Source organism: Aphis gossypii, chromosome 2 (assembly GCF_020184175.1).
Source record: "Aphis gossypii isolate Hap1 chromosome 2, ASM2018417v2, whole genome shotgun sequence".
NCBI lineage: Eukaryota > Metazoa > Arthropoda > Insecta > Hemiptera > Aphididae > Aphis > Aphis gossypii.
The window spans coordinates 4,334,001-4,360,276 of NC_065531.1; the positions used below are offsets into that span (position 1 = coordinate 4,334,001).

The following is a 26,276-nucleotide window of genomic DNA, read 5'->3' on the forward strand; positions in this document are numbered from 1 at the left end:
CTTGTCCTCGTGTATGCGTAAATGCGTAGGGTATTTTACGATTTCATGTTATCATGTTTTTATACATAATAACTTAGCTGTAATAATAAAGTGATAAATGTGTTAACACATAAATCAGGTTGTTATAGCAACCATTTATAAACAAAAATTATAAACAAAATTTCCATCGTAAATCTCAAAGTCCTCGTTTGAGCAACCCTTTAAAATGTGGATTGTGAATTGATCAAATGTCATAAACCTTCTCCGCAATAAGCTCTTCAATTTAAAAAAAAATCAAAACGATCGGTTCAGTAGTTTCCGAAAACATATCACTCAAAGGTTTTCATTTTCAAATTTATATATTAGATATATTATATTGAATATAGCTATGTTATAAAATCAAACTAATTTTTATTTTTGTATTTTTAGGCATAAAGATAACGGCAAAAGTGAGCAACACAGTGGTTTCAGAAATTATCTTAGATATATTAATAGTAAACATGTATTAGGTTTCAAACTGATGAACTTAAGGTTAATAACTGAATACAATGAGCTCGCAAGAATTTCGCCAAAAAATCGGTTTACATTAAATTTTTATTATATGTTACTTGAAGATTATAATTTTTTAAAAAAAGTTTAAATTAATTTTTTAGTTTAAAACTGTATTTAATATTATTTTTATAACACTAGATGAATTGTTAATGGAAAACGAATTTTCGCCGGCAATAGGCAGATAACGTCAACTGGCTTCTCTCACATAGTCGATCGAGGGACCAAAGATAAATCCACAGATATGTAATACAACTAGATAGCCAACTTGGCTGTATTGTTGAAGCTCGATAAAATGGCCGACTTTTCTTATCAAAGAGGTACTTGTTTACCAATGTCTTTATTGATAAGATCTAAGACGTGATTTGACACAAACTGACAAACCAAAATAATTCGTTATACCGGTTATTCGTTTTTGAATCACAAATTATTTTTTCATTATTTTTGTCGTTTTTTTTCTTTCAAAAATGGTGTATAGATGCTGTATTTTGAAATGTACAAATAAAAGAGTAAGTGGAAGTGGTATTCACTTTTTTTGTATTATATATCTGTGGACAAATCTAATGAACGAAATCACGTTCCTCAATTTCTGCACTAAAGTTAGTCGCCTGATATATTGACCTTTGTCATATCTCTCACATACATGCTAACACTATTGGAACGTCTTGGACTATGGTCCATATGATATGTATATCCCGGTGCTTTAGAACTTTTAAAGGTAAGGACGTCGAACAATTTTGCCGATAGTATAACTTAAAATATATTTGCCAAAAATACTTTTATTATGAAACGTAATGTGAAATGTATAATTTAACGATTAAGCCAGAAATAATAGATTAAAACGCGTGTTATAGAAACCTTCGTTTTGTTGTGCACACGACAATGGTCAAATCCTCGTGCCCGCGCGTGAGACGATTGTTTATAGTGAATGTGTTACCATCTTATTATATCTTACTATATCTTAAAATATATTGTGAATAGAAGAGTCTGTTGTTTTCGGTATAAAATGTTAAAATTAAAATAACACAGTAACAAATTCTGAACAGAAAATGTAGGTAACTATATTACAATTTATAATAACGAATCTTGAAAAGACAAAACAATAAGTAGCAAAAAACTTCATTCATATACCTATAGTTATGTTGATAGTAAAATATGTGGTTTTATTATAATCCTAGAAAAACTATTCATACCAAAATTATTGGGAATAATTTAATAATTAACAAAATGTAAGTAGGTAGATTTTTATTATCAATTCATTACACAAAACAATATTCTATCTTTATTTCCACTCATAACTTATATGTAATAGACGTGTTAATCTGTTTTAATGAACAAAAGTCTTTAACAATACAATAGCTGTTTACAAATGTCTGTATAGTGTTTAAGAATCACTTTTACTAGGTACCTACTTACTTATTATTCATCAATAGTAATTAATTAATCCGACCATTATTTTTCTAAAATTTAGGTTTCATTGAAGAGAAATTCGTATGGAAATGATCAATCTTTTTGATTTAAGAAGCCAGAATACTAATAAGCAAATAAAGTACTATACATTATAAAAATTGTACAATAGATTTAAAAAAAAAAGAATTTTGACACTTAAACCAATTTAAAAACTAAAAAATTACATTAAATCACTTACATGAAGGAAAAGAATTATATTCTTTATATTCTTCACAGAATGAAATATCTTAAATTAAAAAAATTAATCATAATATAATCATTAGTAAAATTAATGATAGTAAATTTTTGGTTTATTATAAAAACTTAATTACTTTGGTTTTTGTATTCACAGTATTCATATTCATATAATACACTAATAATACCAAGTACTTTTAAACCTCAATGCGCGTGTTATTACTTGTTATACTAAGTTAAAAGTTAAGATCTAATAATAACCAAATAAATATACCATTCAACCAACGTCTTGCTATTGGAAATTTACAACTTTCAAATAAAAGTTACTATGTTAAATGGATTCATATGATATTCTGTGATTGAGTTGTAAAATTATAAATTATTCAAATCAAGAAAATCATGAATGAATATTTTTTTATTATTCTAAGAAGAATCATTTAAGGTTCTGAACAGAGTGATGAATGTATTGACTTTACAATGATGTGTGTTTTAGATTCTGAACGGAGTGAAGAGTGTATTGATTTTACAATGATGTATGTTTTTTTTTTTTGTTTTTTTTTTTTGTGTCTGTGTATAGCATAACTAGTCGAAATAATGCTCCAATTTCAAACTATGGGGGTGGTTAGGTTAGAATATCCTTGGTGCATTATAGAGGTAAAAAGTTAACATTTTCCAACAGTTTTCAAAAAAATCGAGAAAAACAAAAAAAAAATGATGGAAAAACGGCAATTTTTACGCAAAACGATTTTTTTTTATTGTTGTAATTCAAAAACTCATCACTGAAAATACTTGACATTTTCACCAAATGTTAATGTCAGTGATATCTGTATATAGTTAAATTTTTAAAACATTTTTACTTTTTTTGAGTTATTTATATAGACCACTGAAATTTTCGATTTTTTTGAGAAATTTTTTTTAAAGTGTCGATAAAAAAAATTTTGGATGACCAAAAAATTTTGAAAATTTAATACAAGGTTCCTTATGAGTTGTTTTCATTGTAGCTAAAAAAAATTAAAAATCGTTAGTCACAATTTTTTTTTATAAGCGTTTTTAGTTCAATTTTTTACGAAATCTGTCGAAAACGCGAAAATTTGCAAGTAATTTTGAAGTTGAAAAATCATAAAATTTTTTGTATTCATAACTAAGGATTAAAATTATAACACTAAGTTTTCCATAAGTTTTCCTTCAAGTAGCTATAAAGAAAACTCATAACATCATTATAGGAAAAATTGTATGTGCGTTTGAATTTTAAATTTTTACGAAATAGCTTAACGACAACAATTTATCCCAAACGATTTTAAATATTTGTTATTATTCAAAAAGTATAAGTCGTAGATACTTGAAAATTTTACCAGTTATTTAAATTGGCATTTTCTTTAAATGGTTTAATTTTCAAAATATTTTCAGTTTTTTTGAGCTAATTATAGACAACCGAAATTTTAAATTTTTCTGAAATTTTTTTTTTGAAGTGTCGATAAAAGTTTTTTGTCCCTATCAAAATACTTGAAAATTTTATACAAAGTTCCTCATATGTTATTCTTATAGTGATTAAAAAATTATAAGAATACATAGGCACAATTTTTTTTTATTAGCATTTGAAGTTCAAATATTGACAAAAATTCGTCAAAACTATGAATACTTGCAAATTATTTTGTAGGTATATTTCATAAAAATTTTTGTATAAGTAGCTAAGAGTTGAAAATTTAATACAAGGTTTTTCATAAGTTTAGCTTACAATTATTATAAAAGAACTTAAATTTTGTTGTATTCAGGCCATTAAAACATAAACCACCTTTTTCCTTTTAACCTTTTTCACCAACCACTGGAAATTATATCCTAGGCTGACAAATCATCTTCGTTCAGAATCATTTTTCGTATACAATGATACCTATCATTGCATTCAAATTTAACCTACCCTAGTCCGAGGTCAACCCCACCCCCTAATGTACAGCAGAACGGTACCCACTTGCCGCTTTTTTTGTTTGTTTTTATTTGGATCAGTAAAAATGCTTCGATTTTTGACTTCATCCCATCTTTGAAAAGGAAATTGAATCTAGTTGGTACTTTGAGGGGGTCAGAAGTTAAAATTTTTCAATACTTTTTAAATGAATCGGGAAACCCCTAAAAAAATGAGGGAAAAATTGAATTTTTTATTTTGCTATAACTCAAAAACTAATCGATGTAAATACTTGACATTTTTACCAAATGTTTATATTAGCGTTCTCCATACACACAGTCAAATTTTCAAAGAATTCTGAGTTTTTTTTGAACTATTTATAGACAATTGAAATTTTCAATTTTTCTAAGTATTTTTTTTTTAAATAACGATAAAAATTTTTTGGCAGACCAGAAAATCTTGAAAATTTAATACAAGGTTTCTAATAAGTTGTTCTTAGAGTGATAAAAAAAAAATCTGAAATCGTTAGTCACAATTTTTTTTTATAAGTTCTTAAAGTTCGAATTTATACGAAATATGTCAAAATTGCGAAAATTTGCAAGTAATTTTGTGGTAGGAAAATCGTAAAAATTTTTTCTTTCGTAACAAAGTTTGAAAATTTGGTACAAGGTTCTCCATAAATTTTTTTTCAAATATCTGCAAAAAAAACTACCGGATTCAGACAAAAAAATTTTATTAATGTTTGAAATTTAAATTTTTACAAAACCGCGTTAAATAACGGTTTAGCCTAAAACGATTTTTGATATTTGTTGTTATTCAAATAGTATAAGTCATAAATAGGTACTTAAAAATTTTACCAGTTATTTAGATTGTCATTTTCTTTACGTGATTTGATTTTTAAAATATTTTGACTTGTTTTGAGCTATTTATAGACAAATGAAATTTTCAATTTTCCTAAGTATTTTTTTTTGAAGTGTCAATAAAATTTTTTTGGTGCAGTCAAAATATTTGAAAAATTAATACATAGTTCCTCATAATTTATTCTTATAGCGATAAAAAAATTATAAGAATACATAGTCACAATTTTTTTTTATTAGCATTTGAAGTTCAAATTTTAACAAAAACTCGTCAAAATCATGAATATTTGAAAATTATTTTGTAGTTCAAAATTCATAAAATTGTTTATATTTATATCTAATGTTAAATATTCTAGACTGACAAATTATCTCCGTTCAGAATTGTTTTTCGTATACAATGATACCTATCATTGCATTCAAATTTAACCTACCCTAGTCCGAGGTCCACCCCACCCCCTAATGTACAGCAGAGCAGTACCCACTTGCCGACTTTTTTTTCTTTTTTATATAAAAGTGATTATAGCTTTAAAAGTTGTAAATATTATGTATCTAATAATATTTTTGAATTTTTCTTAGTATTAATTTATGGTATTCATTTTTATGAATTAAAATTTACTGAATTAATTTTGTACCATCATAAAAAAGTAATATTACTACACACCTATTGTGTATTAATAGTATGCCTAATGTTAAGTACTAAATTTTATTTGAAATTTTATAGTAAATTAATTGTTTTCTTATAATTCAATGATTTTTATTGAAAAAATAAACTAAAATTATTAAAACTTACTCATTTTAGCCAATAATTTTTTCTTGTTTGACTCTGTTTGCCAAAAAAAAAAAAAAAAAACATAATTTAAAAATATTTTACATAATATTGTCTGAATTTTTAAAACAATTTACCTAATTTTTGGTATCTCAACTGGTAGATTTCAAATTTATCAAATGGTTGGATTTGGCCTAAAAACACAATTTATAAAAATGTAAAATATTATAACAAATTACTCGTATATTATGATATGATAGTTGTAGCAATGTAGCATAATATTTTTAAATAACTTAGACGTAAATGAGTTAAAAAAATAAAATAAAAAACACTCAATGATTTTCTTTTAGCTTTACGAGTCATTCACCGTTTTTACCAACCAATATAATTTATTTTACAATTGTTCTGTTTTATATTTAAGTTTCAATTTTATCTTCGTGAGTGATTATTTTAACTAACAGATTTTCAAACGTGTTTTCTGCTCGCTTTTTGGTATCATATCATATAATATCCATTATAAAATAAATTCTTGTTTTCATCATACTACTGTCTGTTATAATGATTCATATAATTTTTTAAAGCATAATTTAAGGATGTGTCGAGTTCAAACTACTTACTACGTTTAAAAGTTTTGAACAAATTTGGGTTAATTACTATCGGTAAACCTGAAATTTGTGTTATGATAATTTACAGTTAATAAGTTCTTTTATTGTATTAATAATTTATAATTTGCGTTGAAGGTACATTTTCATTACGATATACGAGTAAAACATAAAAAAACATAAATATTAACTATATAAATTAACTCACGATATTCTTCAAGTCTTGTTGTATAACTGTGCATAGTTTCACTTAACTTAGGAAATCCTAAAATTCAATGTAATATCAGATATAACAAATTTATTGGTATTATTATATTTTGTAATAATCTTTTATTTTTAAAAATTATTGCTATTATATATTTATGATTTTTTTTTTTTTTGATAAAAATGTGCTCAAAATGTTTATGTATGTTTATTGCTTATTACATCATGCTAATACACATTAATATTCTATCAAATGCTTGAATTATACAAAAATTAAATTAATCCGATATTTTTCTTAAATAACTATGGTCTATTTTAACTAAATTGAACATTTAATATTGTCTTACTTGATTTTAAATCTTTAAATTCATTCTCTGTTAATGGTTGTATAACTAGAAAAGTAGAATAATATTTAAATGAATTTAATTTGTATTGAGTCTTATGTAATGTATTTTTAAATTCTCTGTATTATAAAAAAATCTACACTATAAACACACACATAGAAACCTATGTCTTATTTTTATTATAAAGTATGATCACTTTACATGAATCTATAAAATATTCTTTTAAATGGTTGGAACTAGAGATCCCATATAATCTATATCAACGCTCTCTAGTTGGAACAGTTTCATTTTGTATTATTCATTAGATATAAACTGTTGTTATAAAAAATCATTATTGTAAGTTATCACTTGTTGATCTGTAGGGCAGTTTTAAGAATTAACTTTTAAGTGTACATTGTTATTGAATATATCACTAACATGTATGCATTAAATTTAATTGTATACAAAAAAGGATTATAAGTCTATCAATATTTAAATATATGATATATTAATATAATATTTATTAATATTTCTTATTAAATAAATTTATTTTACTATGAATATACGTAAGATTGATTTATATTTGGCCAAAAAATATACATTTTAATATGTCATGGCATGTTTAAAATATAATTATATATATAGAGATTTTCAATTCTTAATTCTTATATAATAAAAACACTTTTTTTTGATGATTTATCTAATTTCATCTATATTAATTATACTTCAAACCATCGTAAAAAAATATTTAAAAAAAATTTTAAATATTTATATTACCATCATTTTTTTTTTTTTTTATTAAATCATTTATAACTTATCAAAAACCTTGTTTTTGGTTACATAATCTTAAGTATAAATTTTAAAATTGCTATACATTTTAAACTAAAAATAATTTTAAAATTTTCACGGTTTTGACTTATTTTGTTAGAATTTCAACTTTAAACACTTATAAAAAAATATTTTGATTAAGTATTATTGATAATTTTTAATTGGTATATGAATTATTTATAAAAATGGTTATGTATTCAATTTTCAATTTTTTTTTTAACTTTGGTAAATAATCGTTTCATCGATAACAATTTAAAAACAAATTGAGAATTTAATATGTTTATAAAATGCTCAAAAAGCTTAAAAATATTTTGAAATTATTTTCATGTATCTATATAAAATGCTAATATAAACATGTAATGAACATTTTTAAGAATATACAGTTATTCATTTTCAAGTTAAACCAAAAAAACAAAACCGATTAAATCAAAAACTGAGTTTTCATAAGAATTCCCATTGTTTTTGTTTTACACAATTATTTTGAAAATACTGTTTTCAATTTTGGCCTTTTCATCTTAATACTTAATGGTTAATACCATTTAGACTTAGTTTTCTGTCAGAAATCACTCCCACACTTAAGAATTAAAGAATTCTTTCTACTATAAATTGTGTACACATAAGCTCACAAAAAATACACTCATCATTGTAAAATCAAACATTCATCAATCCGTTTAGAATCTAAAAAAACAATAGTGACAGATATTAACCTTATTTACTTACACGTTTTGAAAATTTCATGTCCAAAGGGTTCAATTTCTAGTGAATCCTCAAACACATAATCTGGAATCATAATTTATAAGTATTATATTTATTTCTGTACTGTATTATAGTGTATAACAATTAAGGCTGGGATATTAATGCAAAAACATATTATTTATTATTTTCTGGTATTTCAAAACGTTGGTCCGTAAATGTAACATATTATATTTTGGCTGTTTTGGTTAATACTGATTGTTTTAAAGTAATAAAAATATTTTTTTTTTTGCATTATTTGACAAAATTATGCATAAATGCAGTTTTTGACGATTTTAATTAATTTTTACAATTTGTGCAAAAAATAAACGAAAAAAGTTGCGATTCACAAGAGACTTTCGACAAACTGCCAACAGTATGAATAATAAATTATATAGCATGATAATTATTTATCATTAATACAATTATTTTATCATAGCTAGACCTTTCCACTGAAATTATCTCGTACATTGATTTACAATTATCAAACATTTAACTATACAAGTAAAAACGTACAATATTATTAAATTAAAATTTTATTTCAATTTTTAAGCTATAATAAATTAATTTAAAAGCACATTTATAGTAAATTTTTTAATTTTTTAGGATAATTTTTGCATTTTTTTTAAGGGAATTTTTAAGACTTTTTAGAGAATTAAAATTCGCAGCCCCAATAATAGAAGATCTTTTATTATCTATGAATATTATAATAACTGTAAGTAATGGCTTTTGTTATCGAACGAGATGGACGTATTCATTCTTAATATTTCATGACTTTTAAATGCTAGAAGTTGAGTTTTATAATATTTATGATGTATAGGTATTGCATCTTTCATAGGTACAAATTATTACTCCTTATAAAGACTTGTTTAAAGAAAACCAATAAAACAAAGTTTTAGATACAATATATTGAGTTCAATCTATATTATAGTTTTTATATTTTTCAAAATATTTATTAAATGAAAGTTATAATAATATATACTACTATCAGTAGCTAGTAGGGTTAAAAGTATATTATAAACATTGAATACTGTATGTATTCAAATATCTAAATTTTTAAGTCATCAACCATTTATGGTTAATTGTATAAGCTATAAAATATTATTAAAATAAACTAATCTAAATTGACGTTATGTAAGTATATAATCACTACATATGAGATGACGAGCATGTTTTTAAAATCTTATATACTTAAACAACAATTATCGATACCTTTCGCAACAAGGCTAGGTTTAGGGGTGGTTAGCAAGAGAACTTTCTCGGAAGTTTTTTTTTTGGGGGGGGGAGGTCGATTACTAAATAACAGTAGCATAAGAGGCATTCAGGGGGCTGAATTATTAGATGGCGTTAAATTTAAATTTTGCCTCGGTTAAAAAATAGAACCAAATTAGAACCGATCCTGCCTATCACCAAAACACAAAATTATGACAATTTATCTACTCGAGATAGAAAATGTAGTATATATTATGAAATTATTGAAATGCCTATTGTAGTTATGAGAGTTATGGCATACTTGATTGATTTTTTTTAAATTATTACTGTTCAACTTAAATATATGAAAATATTGCTTTTTAAATACCATTTAAATTACTCATAGTAACTTATAATTTTTTTAAATAATTATTATATGAGTTATTATTTTTCAAATAATAAATAGGTAACCAACTTGTTTTTTACAAATTCTACTTTTATTTTTTACAGTACAGTATAGTAATATTGTAGTAAGTTAACATAAGTACATGTTAGGTTATTTATTACTTAATAAATTAAAAAGTATTTAATAAATTACTTTTATTTGGTACTAATCAAAAAGTACTAAAAATCGCTATAAGGCGTCATATCTAGATTCTAGACTGTAATATAGATTGAATTTCGATGAAAAATAATTGGTGTTTTAACGAAATATTTTTTATGGTGGTCTAAAGTTCGTATTCATCCGTTACAAAATCTGGAAGTAAGCAATAAATATGTGGATAATCTAGAGTTGTACACCAATGCAGCAACAAACAATTTCAGAAGTCTAACTGTTTGAAGCGTTATTGTTTAGTTTAAATTATTATTTAGTCGTTTAGACTAAGGAAAGAGCCCATCTCATTGGAAATACCACCCCAATAAATCTATTCGACATACACAATATGTATAAATATATTATTTACATACTATTAAGGCCGTAACTGGGGGAGGGTCCAGGGGCGAAAGTTTTAAAAGTAGGAATATATTTTTATTATTTAATAATTAACCATTATATAAATTGAATATTAGTATAACGACTTATATATGTATATATATTATATATATATACTTATTATGTTTTCAATAACGATAATAACCAAATTTTATATTTTTAAAGTAAAAATGACAAGTTTTCAGTATCTACATTCTATATATTTAAAAAAATATTGTATTCCCCTCACGAAATTTTTTTTCAGTTATGGCCTTGCAAACTATATACAGTGATTACTATTATACACCCATTTGTTTAGTGTTTATAAGGACTAGGTAGGTACTTGGCGCTTAAATAAAAAAATGCTTTTGTGCAGTTAAATATAAAAATACGATATTGGTGAGTTGCGACCCAATCCCTAAATAACGTAGGAGTTGCGGCTCGGGTTTATGAGACGTACGTATGAATTGCGGTCATACAATAATTTATGTATTATATACTATATGTTTACATATAGTACTATAGTATATAAAAATTACAATATTACGTATTTTTTAGTGTAAACTGTCGTACTTATTTTAATATTTGTCGTAAAAAAAATAAAAGCATTCATATATTAATGATATTTTTTGTGGTATAAAAATATTGTATATAATGATAATAATGTTAGAAATAAAAGTATTGATTTATTACCTAATAATATTGTACAGCAATTTAATTGACTATTGTTTTTGCAAAAACTTAAAACTCAACGATTTAACTAAATCAAAATTATTTATTTATTTTAGCTCGTGTTTTGTCATCCGTCCTCTCTCTGAAAAATTCTTTTTCACACATTTTTTTTTGTTCTTACACTTTTACTTCTGCATTTATGTATGTTTCAGATTGAACTTGTAGTAACACATCAACGAAGTTATATATGTAAGGATAACTAGTGTAAAACGACATGTTTAGTTTTAAATGAAAACTTTCCAGGTACATAGGTAATAGATATATAATACTAGCTGACCCGACACGGCGTTGCCCGTGTATTACTTTCTTTTTTTGTATTTTCGTATGTCGTGTATTAGTTTTTAATTTAATTGTATGGATTGTGCCAATATCACGTCAAATTCTCAATTTAATTTTGTGTGTGTGGGTGTGTTAAAGATTCATTGAAAACATACATTTATAGGCCGTGAATATTATTATATTTTTTTTATTATTATTATTAGCACTTCCTTATATACTACATTGGTTGTTTTTCCACTTGTGGCAAAAATGACCAAATGTAAATGTCATACATAGAGCACCTTACGTCAAAAATAATTTTCCTTTAGTCAAGAATGCCATTAATTTCTTTACTTTAATATGAAATACTCTCGCTATAATGTCATGACGATCGTCCAGCTTTTGTCCAGAAAACAGTGCATCTATGATGTCTTTCCAAGTAGGGTTACATGTAAATGTGATGAATAGATCAGGGCGACCATGTACGCGGACATATTATGTCATGGCATCTTGAGTTCGTTCATGCATCATGTTCATGCAGGTCCGCCCGTAAATGATGAAGGAAGTACTACGATTTGACCTAGATCAGTTGCATTAACATCATTACTCCCCACATCATCTTTGAGATGAATATAGTTCTCAGCTCTTAGCTGTTTCTGATGATTCCTAATACAATTCAACCTTTCAGTTTCAATTTTTGCGTATAATTCGACCAAAAATTGACTGAAGAGGGAGCGGAAGTATACAATATGGTTAACTTCATCTTGCCTAATCATAATTCGGTAAGCATAAAAGGATGCCGCAGAAACTTTTTTTTCAAGAGGCAATTTCGTAGTGGGATTACACAATGGTATGTCAATAGACTATAGAGCAGTGGTTCCCAAACTTTTTCCTATCGCGGCACATTATTATTAGTTTTTATAAGTCACTGCACACTTTGGATAAATATTATCTACTTATCGAATAATATCGTTAATAGGTAATAATATAAAAAAAAGTTCAAGTTGTCGCGGCACACCTTTCAAATTTCACGGCACACTAGTGTGCCGCGGCACACCCTTTGGGAAACACTGCTATAGAGTATCTGTCCTCGCCATGGCAAAACATAAGTGGATACTGCAGAGCGTCGTATGCTCGTTGAATTTCACTGATACGCTGTAGTTTATTATCGTGACTTTGAAGTACGATGTCTCTATTTTCAAATTGCTGACTTCCAATTATCAGAGCTATTTCATTTTGTGTTGGTGCGTTAAAGCGACCAACATGAGCATTATTTGGTTTTCTGTTTTCACGGATGACCACTTTAAATTCTTTACAGTTCTTTTGCACCGCATTAATCGTGGTCTTAAATTGTTTGACATAACTGTTTTTTTCATGGAGTATGCTTTGCAATTGTTTGACCAACCCTGGTTTGACGTCTGTAAAATTGGCGCATCTAGAGCGAACTTCCCTCTCATCCTCTCCTACAAAATATATTTGTAAAAATTGGGCATTCTGATCAGGTTTATGCATGAGACTCCCTACCAAATGATACACCTGTCCTTGAACTTTGAAAGTAGGCATAAATCCTTCTGTTACAATTTTTTTATCCCCAAATGATGTCATTTGAAAACACCCATTGTATTTTCGTATAAGGTCCATAAAATAATTATGATGGGGGTGTCTGTCCATAAGCAGGCTGTTGAGAGGTTCCGGCAAATGTTCAAAAGATGGAAGCTGCACTTTGCCATTATTGCAGCACATTCCGGGGGTTTCTTCTTTCCATTTTAGAGCATTGCAGTATTCGCACTTGTGGTTCATAGAACCAAGAGCTATAGTTTTTTCTGCCTCATAAGCCAGGTCAGGATTGTACGTCATTCCTGAGTTGACCATTATTTTCCATGGAAGTGTCAGTCTTTCAATTTTCCGGCGGGGATTAGTATGCTCATATCGAGACCTAGCAGCTCTGCCTACCTCAGGATTATCTAGCTGGTACCTGGCAACTTCAGATCTGTTCACTAAAGGATTACGAAGTGCATATGTCTTTGCCGCGTTTTTAAGTTGTTTTTTTCTTATATTGCCAGTGTATCTGGCACGGCGTTTTCTACCATTCTTCAGGGATAAAGAGAAAGGTGACTGCTGTAATATGGAATCTCTCTGAGGGTTCAATATTTCTGACTCATTAGGCAGGTATACATCAAAATGGCCCCTAGAGAGATTTTGCGTAAAACGCATCCTCAACACAGGGTAACCTTCAATACCAAAATGCTCATAGAGTTGATAATTGCGGTAAACTTCAAAAACGTTGTTGAACAATTGTCCAGCGGCCACCAATTCACATAAACCACCATAAATATATAATTGAAACATATCAGCAAAATACTCAGCGGAACTCATATAATTGTTCCCATTCTTGTCGTGAGACATGACAGAAAACTCCGTCCAATTTTTTGTTACGTGGCTCACAATAATCTTGCGTATTTCTTTGGCCATTTGCTCAGTTCTGTACATAAGATAGGAGAACGAATTAAATAAACAGGCACCATCTCCTGTAATAGGTACAACGATGTCAGATACCATTTCCCCATTCACGTTTAAAAACTCGATGACAACGGTGGCTGATCGGTCAATGGTGGGGGGTGAGTAGGGCCGACGGAGTTGTAGGCAGCACGTATTCACCATTTTGCGTTATCTTTGTACTTTGACCGTCTACCGCCCGTACCTATTGTGTGTTGCAATCACGGGTCGCCGATAACTTCGACTATATGTATATAAATTAATTACACTGTGTATACACTTTACAGTGTATCAATACACTGAACAGCGATAAATAATTTGAAAAAAATACATATATATAGCTATATAAAATGTATGCAAACTTTAAAAAAATGACTAAATGTAAATATATCAACACATAAATCAGGTTGTTATAGCAACTATTTATAAACAAAAATTCCATCGTAAATCACAAAATCCCCGTTTTAGCAACCCTTTAAAATGCGAATTTTGAAAAATCCTTTCTTAGTGCGCCCTTACATTGCTTAAGGAACCTCTGTACAAAATTTCAAGTCTCTAGACCCAGTGGTTTGGTCTGGGCGTTGATGAGTGAATAGGGGCCGTCTCCTATATGTATATAGATATACCTATATGGCTGTCTAATATATAAATGTGAAAATGAAAACCTTTGAGTGATATGTTCTCGGAAACTACTGAACCGATCGTTTTGATTTTTTTTTTAAATTGAAGAGCTCATTGCGGAGAAGGCTTATGGCATTTGATCAATTCTCTAACATTAAAAAACAAAAGAGTTATCAATTATCATAAATGAGATGACTTATTACGTAGGCTATTATTATTATTATGTTATTTTCGGTAACCATAGTAACAATTTTTTATTATTATTATTTATTTTCCCCATTTTTGTAACATTTTTCACTGATGATTCGCTCCTATTGGTCGCAGGAGAAGATGATTATGTAAATGTAATGATATGTAATGTAATGACGTCACTTTCTAGCAAGAAAATAAACTATATTAAGGTTGCTATTGGTTATGATTGAATATAATAGTTGTAAACTTATTGATATATTTTGTCAAAACCATAACAACAAAAATAAGAATATAAGAATTAGCGAAATAAGTCAATGTCCACAGTAAATCTCAAAATCACAGCAATAGACTAACATAACAATATGAAAACCACGAGATGGAACATTATTGTATTTTTCCATTATAGTAAAAAAAAATTTATTTAACTTTGAAACTTAAGGATTAGATATTATAAAATTACATATACATCTCACGGGGTCTGCAATCCACCACGGGTGGATTGCCTACATGATAATATACTGCTCACATAATCATAAGAGCCTCACGGGTATAGCCAAACAGAATGACTATACTATTATTACTTGACTAACTCATTGACTGATAAACGTAGAGTCTGAACAATGATAGATCGTAGCTTGCAATTTACACGGTACATTCGTAAAATCGTACCACAAATTTAGTGTGCAATAAAAAAGCATTTTTAAGTGGTGCTTGGACGAGTTTATTGAAAATCAAAATTGTCAATGAAAATGTCTTAGTGAATCATTTTATAGAATTGGCATTTTTAACGGGCAACGAAGTGCATGGGGTCAGCTAGTCTAATATATAAATGTGAAAATGAAAACCTTTGAGTGATATGTTCTCGGAAACTACTGAACCGATCGTTATGGTTTTTTTTTTTTTAATTGAATAGCTCATTGCGGAGAAGGTTTATAGCGTTTGATCGATTCTCTAACTTTAAAAACAAAGGGATTATCAATTATTATAAATAATGGCCTGTTAAATAGACTTAATTATTATTATTATTTTATTTTCGGTAACCACAGTAACAATTCTTTATTATTATTATTTATTTTCCCCATTTTTTTAACATTTTTTTCGCTCCTATTGGTCGCAGGAGAAGATGCTTATGTAAATGTAATGAATGTAATGATATGTTATGTAATGACGTCACTGTCCAGCAAAAAAATTAACTATATTAAGGTCGCTATTGATTATGATTGAATATAATAGTTGTAGACCTTTTGTTAAATTTTATCAAAACCATAACAACAAAAATAAGAATTAGCGAAATAAGTCAATGTCCACAATAAATCTCAAAATCACAGCAATAGACTAACATAACAATATGAAAACCACGAGATGGTAAATTATTGTATTTTATCCATTGTAGTAAAAGAAAAATTGATATAATTTTGAAACTTAGGGTTAGATATTATAAACTTACGTAATACATCTCGCGGGGTCCACAATCCACCACGGGTGGATTTCCTACATGATAATATACTGCTTGCATAATCATAACTCACGGGCAACGCGAAGCAAAATGACTATAATATATTACTTGACTAACTCACTGATTGATAAACGTAGAGTCTGAATAATGATAGATTGATGCTTGCAATTTACACGGTACATCCGTAAAATTGTACCACAAATTTAGTGTGCAATAAGAAAGCATTTTAAAGTGGTGCTTGAACAACTTTTTGGAGAATCAAAATGGCCAATGCAAAAATATTAGTGAATCATATTATGGAATTGGCATTTTTAACGGGCAACGAAGTGCACAAAGTCAGCTAGTATATTTATAGGTAAGGCACTGGCCATAGATAATGATAATTACTCGGGCCGTAACTCACCTACCACTAAAATATTGTCGGACTGTAACTAACATACTAAAATATTATTGGGCCAAAATTCATCAGTCTCCAACACCGGAAACGACAAGTCGGGGCGCAACCCATCCACATCTCAAAAATAAAGTGCAAACATGATCCTAATATAAATATATAATAATATATAATAATAATAATAATAATAATAATAATAATAATAAAATAAAAATATAATAATAATAATAATAATAAAATAAAAATAATAATAATAATAATAATAATAAAATAAAAATAATAATAATAATAATAATAATATATTCCAAATGAACTGTTAAAGCTTTTAGGTTATATAACAGTAAAAATAAAATTAATTTATCAGGTAATTGTACAAACCAATGACTCATTGTAGTAAAATATCTCATAAAATATAAAAAACGTTTTTAAGTGATATTTTTATAACTCTCAATAACCTTGATCATATTGTTTTTTTAATTCTTTTATTTTAATTAAATGCCATTATATACTAAAATTTTACTTACTTTCTCGAACTTTGCCTATCCTATCCTTGTATTTTGTATAATTTTCATATGGTCTTGGATGAACTAAGTATAAAAATAACATAATACATAATTGATTATAAATTCATGGATTCAAAATAATATAATATCAAATAATTTACAATATATACTTAAATGTGGAGTGAATGCAAAATTATAGATTTAAAGGATAATTTAAATAAAAAAAGGTACCTATTATGAATTTATTTTATTTTATTATAGTATTAATTATAGAAATTGGGGATTTTCATAACAGAACTGAATTTTTACCTTAACTTACAACTTATTACTATAATATAATATGACATACTTATAGAAAATTATAACTTAACTTACTAAGTATGAAAATTTGTCGATTGATTTTGTGAAATTTAACTACTCTTCGTTTCCCGGTGAATCCCTCTAAAAATGTTTTTAAAGCTGATATACTTGTATAATACTACATATTAAACGTATACTAATTTCTTATTTAATATTTTCCATGTGTAGGTATATTATGTTCACAGACAGATTATGATGATGATATACAGCATAAATTATAATGTTAACTAATTAAATTAAACAGTAGTATTAGTGTATTACTAGTATTCCTTATTCATAAGTCATAACTGAACATATTTTAAGAAGTTACCTTGATAGTTTCCTCGGACCTTTTCTCGATTGTAAAAATCAGCTACAAGTGTATTAATAAAGATTTTTTTGTAATAAACTTTTTTTTTTTAATAAAGCATGTTCATCTATGTAAGTATTTATTATTATAATATAATAATGAAATAAAAAGCGTCTGATATACCTACGCGCGAATTTCTAAAAATACACAATAAATTATAAACATATTTTTCTTAAAATATTACTTGCAAGTTCTGCTGTCTCCGGATGTTCTACAAATATTTTAAGCACATTATTAAAAGAAAGGTAGTCAAGTGAGTGTGTTAAATTTGAATTCAATAATGTATCATTGTACCTATACTAGTATACCTATGTCCTATACAATTCTGAGTGAAAACAACTAACATTTATATCAAGTAGATATATTATATTTTCATAATATAATTTTTGATAAAACTAATAAAACCATTTATTTTACTTTTAATATTATAGCAAGTTGATACAATTTTTTCCGAAAATATTGCATTTATAATATTATTCATATTTAATTATTTTATAAAAAATATATTTATACTATACACACAATATCGACTTATATGTATGAATAAAAATTTAATGAATAGCTCAAAAGGAATTGAAATATTTTGAAAAAGTAATCCTAATTATAAAAATGATAATTCAAACATTTGGAGAAAATTTGATGCATCTATAGTTAAACCAAAAAAATAAAATCGATTTTGTGAAAAATTGAATTTGTGAAAAATTTCTGTTTTTCTTCTTTTTATTTTTTTTTTTATTTTGTTTATCAATTATTTTTAAAAAAAAATATGGAAAATTTTTAATTTTGACATCTTTAAAGTACAAGCTAGATCTAAAATTCATACAATACACCCTCAAAGTTGAAAACTGAAGGAATTTATTAACTACTGATCGTGTACACATACTCTAACACATAAAAAAATACATATCATTCTGAAATCAATACATTCATCTTCCTCTTAGAACATAAAAAGGAGTAAAGTAGATAACCTTTTTGTTGTAAATAATTGTATTACTTCATAGAAGTTACTTTTTGAAATTAATATTGTTACGGTAATTTTTAATTTGTGCTACGTTACTAACCCAACTCTGTTGATGGGAAGGAACACGTATGCCGTATATATTATAATAATATTAAAAAACAATATATTAGGTATGTTTAGATATTAATATAGATATATTAATACATAAATTAATATATATAAATATATTTATATTTCTGTATTTTACTAAAACACAGTACGAAACTGATGTTTTGATGCAAATTTTAGAAAAGTATAGAAATTAACATATGTTAAGTATACTGTAAAGGTATAAACAAAATAATAATTAAACAGTCACCAATAAAAAATGAACTATCTTCAAGCATTATAATGGGATCCTTTTCGTCTTTAATTGTTTTATAGCGATCTATAAAAAACAAGTTTTTGAGGTTTATTAATATTTAGTACTACACAAAGTTCTAAATTATATGTATTCATTTTTATAATATGATAGATTTACCATACTAAACATAAATAATTTTTAATATTATAATAAATTAAAATTTATTATTTTTTTTTTCAAAAAGTTAAATCAAATCTTAGAATACTAGTTGTTAATTAAATTATCACTATTATCAAAACTACTGTATAAATATTAAATTAGAAATATACATATGACTTAAAAAAAATAATGTAGGCAGATAATTAGTAACGCTTTGTTGTACCTACATTAGGTGTCGAGTGAGTCACTATTATGAATGACGTGTTACATTTTAATTTAATGATATAGGTACCATTGTGTACGAAAAATGATTCTAGTTGAAAACGATCTGTCAGCCTTATTAACGCCTATATTTCATGATATATTTTATCAATATAATTATTAAAGTAATTTTTTTTAGTTTTGGTACCTATTACAGCAGCTTGATAACACTATCAATTAATTTACTATCACTCATTTACGCATCTCGAAGTTGACGCCACTATAAATGTTTTTTATGATACCTTACATAAAGTGGGCAAGACCCCGTTCGCCCAAAAATGACCCTTCGCTTTCTGTCCACGTCTCTTTTCGCCCAAAAATATTATATAGCACTTTTCGACCAAATTTTTCTAATACACACTTTGGGAAACACTTACTTTAAATTATTTATATCTAACACAATAATAAATTTGTTATATTTAAATTATTAATTTGTGTTAATTAGTTTTATAAAGCCATTTAGCATTACCCAGAGAGTACCACGAGGATGCGGCTTCTCTTACTCTCCAAAAATGTATTGTGTTTTTGTACATTAATATAATTTTTATATCATATAGGTAAGTAAGTTTTTATTAAAAGTATAAATCGTCAAAATTTTGATGATATAATATTAAATAGAATAATTAAATGACATTGGATTTAATAAAATCATACTGATTAATTGTTCCTGCTTTATATTTTTGTATTTTTTCTTCATTTTTTCGCTGTCGATTTATAATTTTTTTATCTTTGAGACACCTTTGTAAATGTAAACTATTTAATTTAATGTAAACTTCAGTTTGAATTTCATTAATAACACTTAACCAGGCACTTATTGGTGGAGAAATATGATTACAACTTTTGTTAAAAAAAGAATGAAAAGATTAGTTAGTTGTTTTTATTAATTCCGACGTATTAGATGCCCAAATACTCAATGGAAATAAACATTCAGAGATGTAAGTATCGGTTAAATAGTCACAGTAATTTATTAATTTGTCATTTACTGGACAGTCAGATAGTAGGTCTTCAACAAAACAATTTGATACTTCATCAGGGTTTAAAAATACTAAACCAAATGTGTACCATATCCACTTACCAATTTCTGAAGATTCGTCTTTATAGAAAGAAGTTAAACCAAACTTTTGAATATTTCTCCACCATGATTGAGTTAAATGAAATCGGCATCCAATTATTGTTGTATTCGGCCAGACATTTTCAATAGCTTAATGAATTGCTAATTCGAAACAACGGTAATTTTTTTTGGTGAGAATAAAAAACCAAGTGTATTATACTTTTCAACAATCATAGTAAACACAAATTCATAAGTTTTGACCGATTTATCAATGACGGAATATAATGTCCATTTTTAAATCCATATAAAGTGAACATTTGATTAAAAAATCTTGATGCATATTTAAAAGTACTATCTACGTATACATTTTCGACTTGGTTCAAGAATAATAGATTTTTTTTCACACGAAAAAATCAATACATTTTTATTTTTATCATTGACTAATAAAAACGACTCTCCTCTAGTAGTAATTATTTTTTTTTTTGTATCAATAAGGGTATGCACTTCATTAATATTAGTCGGATTAGGTGGGAAAACACTTATACGAGCTTTATAAATGTTTTTTCTCAGCCTATAATATCATTTACAGTAATCGAAACTGCACTTAATGTTTAGTATAACATTTCTGTCGAAAAACGCACTGGCACACTTCGAATCGAATGTGAACGAAACTGCACATGTTATTAAGGCTAGTATACAATTATTATCTTCTTATATTTGTAAAATAATAAACAGACTACACTGAGATCGATATATCTACACGGCGGACCATTGTAGAAATTATATACTTATAGTTTTCTAAGATTATAAAGATAAGATTAAGATATTGACCAGTCGTTTGTAGATATATGTTAGACATAAATAATCAATATCATTTAACTATCCTATTTAATACTATATTAACACAATTTTGACGATTTATACTTTTGATAAAAACTTACTTATATTATATAAATATTGTATTAATGTACAAAAAAACAATACATTTTTGGAGAGTAAAAGAAGCCGCCTCCTCGTAGGTGTAAATGGGTATAAATGGCTTTATAAAACTAATTAACACAAATAAATAATTTAAATATAACAAATTTATTATTATGTTAGATATAAATAATTTAAAGTAAAGTGTTTCCTAAAGTGTGTATTATAAAAATTTGGTCGAAAAGTCCTATACAATACTCTTGGGCGAAAAGAGTACCACCCACATAAAGTAGAATGAATTTCTAAGCAAAATGCAAGTTTAGTTTGTCTACTTATCCACCTTGATTCTCTAAAGAACTCAATCACTTAATATTGTTTTTAAAACAAGCCTGTCCTAGATCTAAATCTTTTTAATTTTCGTAATTCCATGATTATGGTGTTTATGTGTGCGTCCCATTTTAAGTGTTAGTCAATGATTGTTCCGGATTTTTTACTGATTTTTGGATTTTTGTTATTAATTGTAGTTCTTATTTTTATATACGTATTTACTTGAAGAAGTTTGAGAATTTCAATAATTTTAAAAATATTTGGATGTTGGTGATAAAAATTAGAGTTAAAATCTGAATGAAAACTTTCACAAGCGTTTGTCGTATGGACTCTATCAGAACTTTGCAGCGCCCATATTTTCGGAGGAAAGATTGATTCATTTGATATATAATTGTCTATCAAATAATCACAAAAATCGGTTATAGCTGCATTTTCAGGTTTGTCTGCCATAAAATATTCTGTAAAACATTTTGCCACTTCCTCTGGATTGAGAAAAGGAAGTCCAAAAATATGTACCAACCATTTTCCTACATCGTCATTTGCAGAATTAAATTGTGGTGCGTAACCTAAATTTTGAATTTTACGGTACCAAGCTTGGTCCAAATGAAAAACGACATCCAAACACCTCTGTTTCCGGAAAAATTTCAAAAACTGCTTGATGCATTACTATTTCAAAATCTAAAATAATTTTTTTAGGTATTACTCCAGCTATTTTTATTGTTTTCAATAATGCAATTTAAGTCTTTTTTTCTTTATTTGGCAATAAACAAAACATTAACGGAATGTATACTCCATTTTTAATGCCATGAATCGTGTATAGTTGCGTATAATATTTATCACTATAGTTAAAAGTACCATCCATATATAAAACATCTAATTCTTTTAAAAAGTCTATGTTTGTTTTACATGAAAAAATAACTATTTCATTTAGCGCATCATTTCACATTTGCATATAAAAATAACTCACTTCTATTTGTTTTTATGTCTAATAAACTTAATGTTTCGTGAACTTCTTTTCTTGATGTTGGCAGTTTGGGGAAACAATGCATCCTTGCATTATGTATATTCCTTGCTATGAGTTTTAAGTCGGATGCAATCAAATCTCCTTCGTTAGCATAATTAGATACTTCTTTTCGTATTATTTTTGACGGTTTTTCAACGATAGAGTCTACAGCTTTTCTTTTGCAAGCATTACTTATTTTTTGCCGATTTAAAGTGCCATCACTTGTATGACTGTGATCAAAATAGGATTTATTTGTATTTATTAATTGGGCATTTTGACCCAAAGTATAAACTTTTGCACTACACTTATTTATAACACAACGCCACGTTATTTCATTTTTTTAGATGTATGATGTTTAAAAAATTTAAAATTATTCAAAACTAGCAGTTGTTTGCCTTTTTCGCTCAACATGAATGATACATTCTCGCTCATTGTGACTTTGTATAACTGTATATGATAACTATTGACGGATATGTACGGACACACGGATGTTTCGAACAATACTAACAAAACTTTTAAGAGAAATAACTAGATGTACATTTTAGTGTGTATAGTTATAACTAATTTTAAGATTATAAAATCAAAATCAAGTTCTGTATCATTTTTATCGATAGTGAAAAGTCATAAATATTTTGTATGTCAAAAAATATAGATAATAAGATATTTTATCTTTTTCCTTACGTCGAGTAGGGGGTAATATTACCAGCTTGTAGCTTATCGTATTTTCCAGTGATTTCGTATACATTTCGCTTTAAATTAAGTATATTTGAATGTAGTTACCTATAATAAATAGCTATACCAGCGTATAAAGTTTCAATAACAAATCTAATTATTATATACTTATTTGTGAAAATGTGTTATGCGATTTTTATTTAATTTTTAACTTTTAAAATTATATTATATTCAATAGTGAAAAATTAAAATGCATTATGCAATTTGTATTATATTGTATAATTATCATATACCATATACGTATTTATTCGTATATACATATTTACACCTCTTTTCCACGGTGTAGGAACTTACATATGTACCTTTTTCCGCCGTGTAGGAACTAACATATGAAATTGTTTACCTGCTACTCTCGTGTAGGAACTTACTATTCCCCGTTTTTCATACACTATAATATTCTATCATTAAGTACACATTTAACATAGGTACCTATAATAGTAACCCACTTGACACCTTTTATACAGCTGCAGAACGGTATCTACATGCCTATATTTTATATAAATTTAACTTGAAAATCGTAACATTCAATATGTATGTAACGCAATATTATACCTTTTAAATAGGTACGTCACAAAATAAAAATAGTTTATTATTTTATAAAAAATAATTTTTTGTGTAACTAAGTGTTTAAATATTCAAAAAAATAATTAAATATATTTTTGTATTACAGATTTAATATAAGATAGGTAACATATTACCATTAAAGTTGTCTTCATTTGATGTGGGATCTAATTCGTCTTCTCTTGGAACAACTGAGAAAATAAATACAAAATTATACTGCAGTAATGTATATTTATTGAAGTTATTGTTTTGAAATTTGTTTTCAAAAATATTATGAAAATCTTTTAATAAATTATACAATATGATGGATTAATAATGATTAGTGTTGAAAACTTCCAGTACTTAAAAATCTAAAATATGCATGCATTTATGCACTTAAAAACCAAGAAATTTGCTTTAAAAAATTTATTTTATTTTATTATTTTGTCTAACTTTAATACTTATATAGAAAACTACTAAATTCCGACACATAACTTTTTGAACAAAAAGCCAATGATTGTTTTTCCTTTAGCATATTTGAAAATGAAAAAAAAAAGTTGCTAAAAAAATGTGTAACAAATGTTACAAACAATTATTGTTAAACAAAATTATTATGTGACGAAAATATTTCATGCAGTGATCGCAATGATAATACGAGTAGGTATGCGTCAAAATATGACGAACAACTAAAGTTCACTTCCTATACGTTATTGGGGGGGATATTGGGGGGGGGGGGCTTAAGGCCCCTCAAAATGTAATCAAGCCACATCAAACAATTGAATAATATATAATAATTAATTTATATATAATAAAATATGTGTTAACGTGGATAAGAAAAACATGTTAAGCCCCAACGAATGTGACCAATTATCCATTTATGTGTACGCATTTCAGTTTTATCGGTCAGATAGTAAATTACCTAACCGATAAAGAAAATATGATTTTTAAATAGAAAATTTACCAATTTTCTTTTTTGTCTAAGCTAATTTAAGAACTTATTTTGAAAATTGCCAATATGTTCTTAATTTTTTAACATACCCAAGTATGCATTTATATGCAAATTTTAAATTTTAAAAACAATTTTAAATTTGATTTTCTGGTGTAATAAAACACATTGGTTGATCACTAAAATTTTTCTATGATCTTTCTAAAAAAATATGGAAATACTAGAAGCCCTCAACCCTAAGAATGATCAATACCAACAAATACCTGTATTTTAGATAGAGCCATTTATAAAGCATGTAAAATCCGATTTTTTCTTTCGATAATGAATGTATATAAATTTTGATGTTGGACACTTTTAAGTGTAGTAGTGTACATAAGTAGGTACATTTATAACAATACTTTACATTTTTTTAGATTTTTATAACAAGGAATTTCTTGTATATATTACCTTAAGTTACCGGAATTTCACAAGATTTTTAATCATTGTATAACGAAATGTAATCACGAAAACTTATTTTGTAATTTACAAGGAAGTTCAGAATTCCATACTTTAATTCCGAATGTTAACATGACGTCACTCTAGCATCCTGTAACCTTCAAAATGATTTGATTGATTTAAAATTTTCACAAAATTTTCAAACCATTTTGTAACTAAAATATAATTCAATATTCGAGATTCCTGACTAAATTTAAATTCCGTGAAGACCATTTTAAGTATGCTGGCTGACAGCGAGGGTTGTAGGATACTTTGTACGGTCACCCACAAAAAATGAAAACCGCGGACAGTTTGTACTATTTCAGAAAGTAATAAAATATACATGGCGGACAGTTTGTACTATTTCAGTTAAAAAAAATATCGAGACCTGAAAATATGTTAAACATAATTTGTTATAACAAAACACAAGTAGTTATCAAATAAAAACAATAATAATAATAATAATATTTATAGTGATAAATTCGTCAATTCGTGTTATGTACAGGCAATTGCATTTTTAAAACATTCACTATATATCAATTTTAAGTCATAAATCATAATATATACATAATAAATTAAAAAATTAAAAGTATAGCAAATTATTTCAAGTAATTGTATATTTGTTATTATTTTATTTTCGTGCTGTACACAGGCT

General features: G+C 26.6%; 1 protein-coding gene and 1 long non-coding RNA gene across 6 annotated transcripts in view; one reads left to right on the forward strand and one right to left on the reverse strand.

Annotated features, from left to right (window-relative positions):
- LOC114121906 (uncharacterized) overlaps positions 1 to 26,276 on the reverse strand; it is a 106,804-nt gene that overhangs the window by 15,977 nt on the left and 64,551 nt on the right. For 3 of the 4 annotated variants that reach the window (XM_050199103.1, XM_050199102.1, XM_050199104.1), the window contains 13 exons: positions 24,360 to 24,413; positions 19,226 to 19,294; positions 18,091 to 18,117; positions 17,868 to 17,909; positions 17,573 to 17,638; positions 17,219 to 17,281; positions 8,370 to 8,429; positions 6,846 to 6,890; positions 6,503 to 6,559; positions 6,310 to 6,357; positions 5,830 to 5,886; positions 5,717 to 5,749; positions 2,177 to 2,224 (listed from right to left, as the gene is read on the reverse strand). In XM_050199103.1, the coding sequence (XP_050055060.1) occupies positions 2,177 to 2,224; positions 5,717 to 5,749; positions 5,830 to 5,886; positions 6,310 to 6,357; positions 6,503 to 6,559; positions 6,846 to 6,890; positions 8,370 to 8,429; positions 17,219 to 17,281; positions 17,573 to 17,638; positions 17,868 to 17,909; positions 18,091 to 18,117; positions 19,226 to 19,294; positions 24,360 to 24,413 (669 nt within the window). Of the gene's footprint in view, positions 1 to 1,860; positions 2,062 to 2,176; positions 2,225 to 5,716; positions 5,750 to 5,829; positions 5,887 to 6,309; positions 6,358 to 6,502; positions 6,560 to 6,845; positions 6,891 to 8,369; positions 8,430 to 17,218; positions 17,282 to 17,572; positions 17,639 to 17,867; positions 17,910 to 18,090; positions 18,118 to 19,225; positions 19,295 to 24,359; positions 24,414 to 26,276 lie in introns of those variants that run through there. The other variant, XM_050199105.1, reaches the window with a different exon arrangement.
- LOC126549568 (uncharacterized) lies at positions 171 to 24,415 on the forward strand. 2 transcript variants are annotated; one of them, XR_007603671.1, is made up of 6 exons: positions 171 to 318; positions 409 to 558; positions 670 to 848; positions 1,007 to 1,246; positions 2,000 to 2,077; positions 24,332 to 24,415. It is a non-coding gene; the product is annotated as an uncharacterized LOC126549568 (long non-coding RNA). The 2 variants fall into 2 exon arrangements; XR_007603672.1 differs by lacking the exon at positions 1,007 to 1,246.